This window comes from Chaetura pelagica, unplaced genomic scaffold (genome assembly GCF_000747805.2).
Source record: "Chaetura pelagica isolate M959 unplaced genomic scaffold, ChaPel_1.0 scaffold288, whole genome shotgun sequence".
NCBI classification, from domain to species: domain Eukaryota; kingdom Metazoa; phylum Chordata; class Aves; order Apodiformes; family Apodidae; genus Chaetura; species Chaetura pelagica.
In genome coordinates, this window is record NW_009954190.1 from 505,000 (window position 1) to 506,475 (window position 1,476).

A 1,476-nucleotide genomic window follows, 5' to 3' on the forward strand; every position below is an offset into this window, starting at 1 on the left:
CAGCAAGAATAGCCGGATAATTTGAAAAGTGAGAAGAAAATCAATTACTTGTTTTTATTTTAAAAGAGCCTCCCTGTGGGAATAAGTGTGGGTGTGAGAGCTCTTTTTAAACTTCATAATATAATATGAAGCAGCCAAGATATTTTTTTTTAAGTAGTGTCATGTCATTGCTCTGCTTATTGGGTGCCAGAATGAATGTTCTCTATTTATGATTCTACTGATTCTTATCAAAACGCATCTGTGAAGCAATTAACACTAACATTTAAAAACAGAATATTTATTCAAACAGCAACACTAAGTAAAACACAGTTTGAAGGCTGCTATGCGAGTTCACTGATAATAGCAAAAGTCTATTTACCCAGTTACCCCCAAGTTCTGCATGCAGTAGGTTTCTCAGATTTTTGTCTGAACAAACCAACATTTTCAGAGAATTGAGATCTGTAGGTAAGGTTTACAACTAACCTTGCTGTCTTCGAGCTCCTGGGTTTTTCCTCGAAGTGCTCTCCTCTCTCCAAAATCACAGGTTGACTTTAATGTGAGCTGACAAGAAAGCATCGAGCTCTCCGCCCCAGTAAGCTCCAAAGCCTTTGGTGAGTACTGCTGCGAGGCGGCGGGGCCAAGGCTGGGTATCGGGAGGGCAGTGTGAACAGGCTTTGACCCTACGGCTGGCTGTCTTAGCTTGGAGGCAACCCCAAGTACAGGCATGGCTTCTATAAAAGTATCTTCTTGCTGCCAAAAAAAATGCTCCTGACCTCAGTCTGGTAGACTCCAGCTTCAGCAATTCCAGAAAAAATACTTTAAACAAAAGTAGCAGTCATCTTTTCAAAAACGTCCTAAAAGAATAATATTACGAGTTTCATAAGGAAGCAAAACTTTTCCTTCATCTCTCCCCTTCTCCCTCACAGCCACTCACACACGCTGCTCAGTGAGTCAGTGGCTCTGTAAGACTAAACACTCCTTTGGGGCGTGAACTTTTCTTGAAGGTAACTGCCACAGAGCTGCCTGTCTGGGATTAAAGAACTCATAAATTTGCTTCCTCTTCTTCCTACAGCATTCCAGGTCTGTGTCTTAAGTGAATGAGGGACAGGAGAAAAGGAGGGAGAGAAAAGATGAAATCTCCCTGCACTCCAACTGTCAAAACAGCTCCGAGACCACAACACTGGAAACAGAGACCTCTTCCTGACTACATAAATAACCAGCCCACATCTTAAAAAAACCCAACCAAACGTCTTTTTTTTTTTTTTTTTTTTTTTTCTGATTAAAAAAAAAAAAATAATTAAAAAAATAGACCTGAGTAGCGGCCAAAGCAAACAGCTGTTGGAAGAGTTTTTATCCCGGAAATAATCTCAGCAATGAAGCTGTTTGTCTAATTCCTGGCTATTTTTCACTGCTGACAACCATGAGCTACAGCGTTACCTTCCCTGTTCCTCCCGTGAAATCATGCAAGAGCGTGGCTAGGAACAGACGCTGAATCAC

At 41.3% G+C, this 1,476-nt stretch overlaps 1 protein-coding gene across 2 annotated transcripts in view; it reads right to left on the reverse strand.

Moving 5' to 3' along the window:
* NAV3 (neuron navigator 3) overlaps positions 1 to 1,040 on the reverse strand; it is a 277,623-nt gene extending 276,583 nt beyond the window's left edge. For both annotated transcript variants that reach the window (XM_010003059.1, XM_010003058.1), the window contains exon 1: positions 463 to 1,040. In XM_010003059.1, coding sequence (XP_010001361.1) covers positions 463 to 705 — 243 coding nt within the window. In that variant the 5' untranslated portion in view covers positions 706 to 1,040. The remainder of the gene's footprint in view (positions 1 to 462) is intronic.
* Between the last annotated feature and the right edge of the window lie 436 nt (positions 1,041 to 1,476).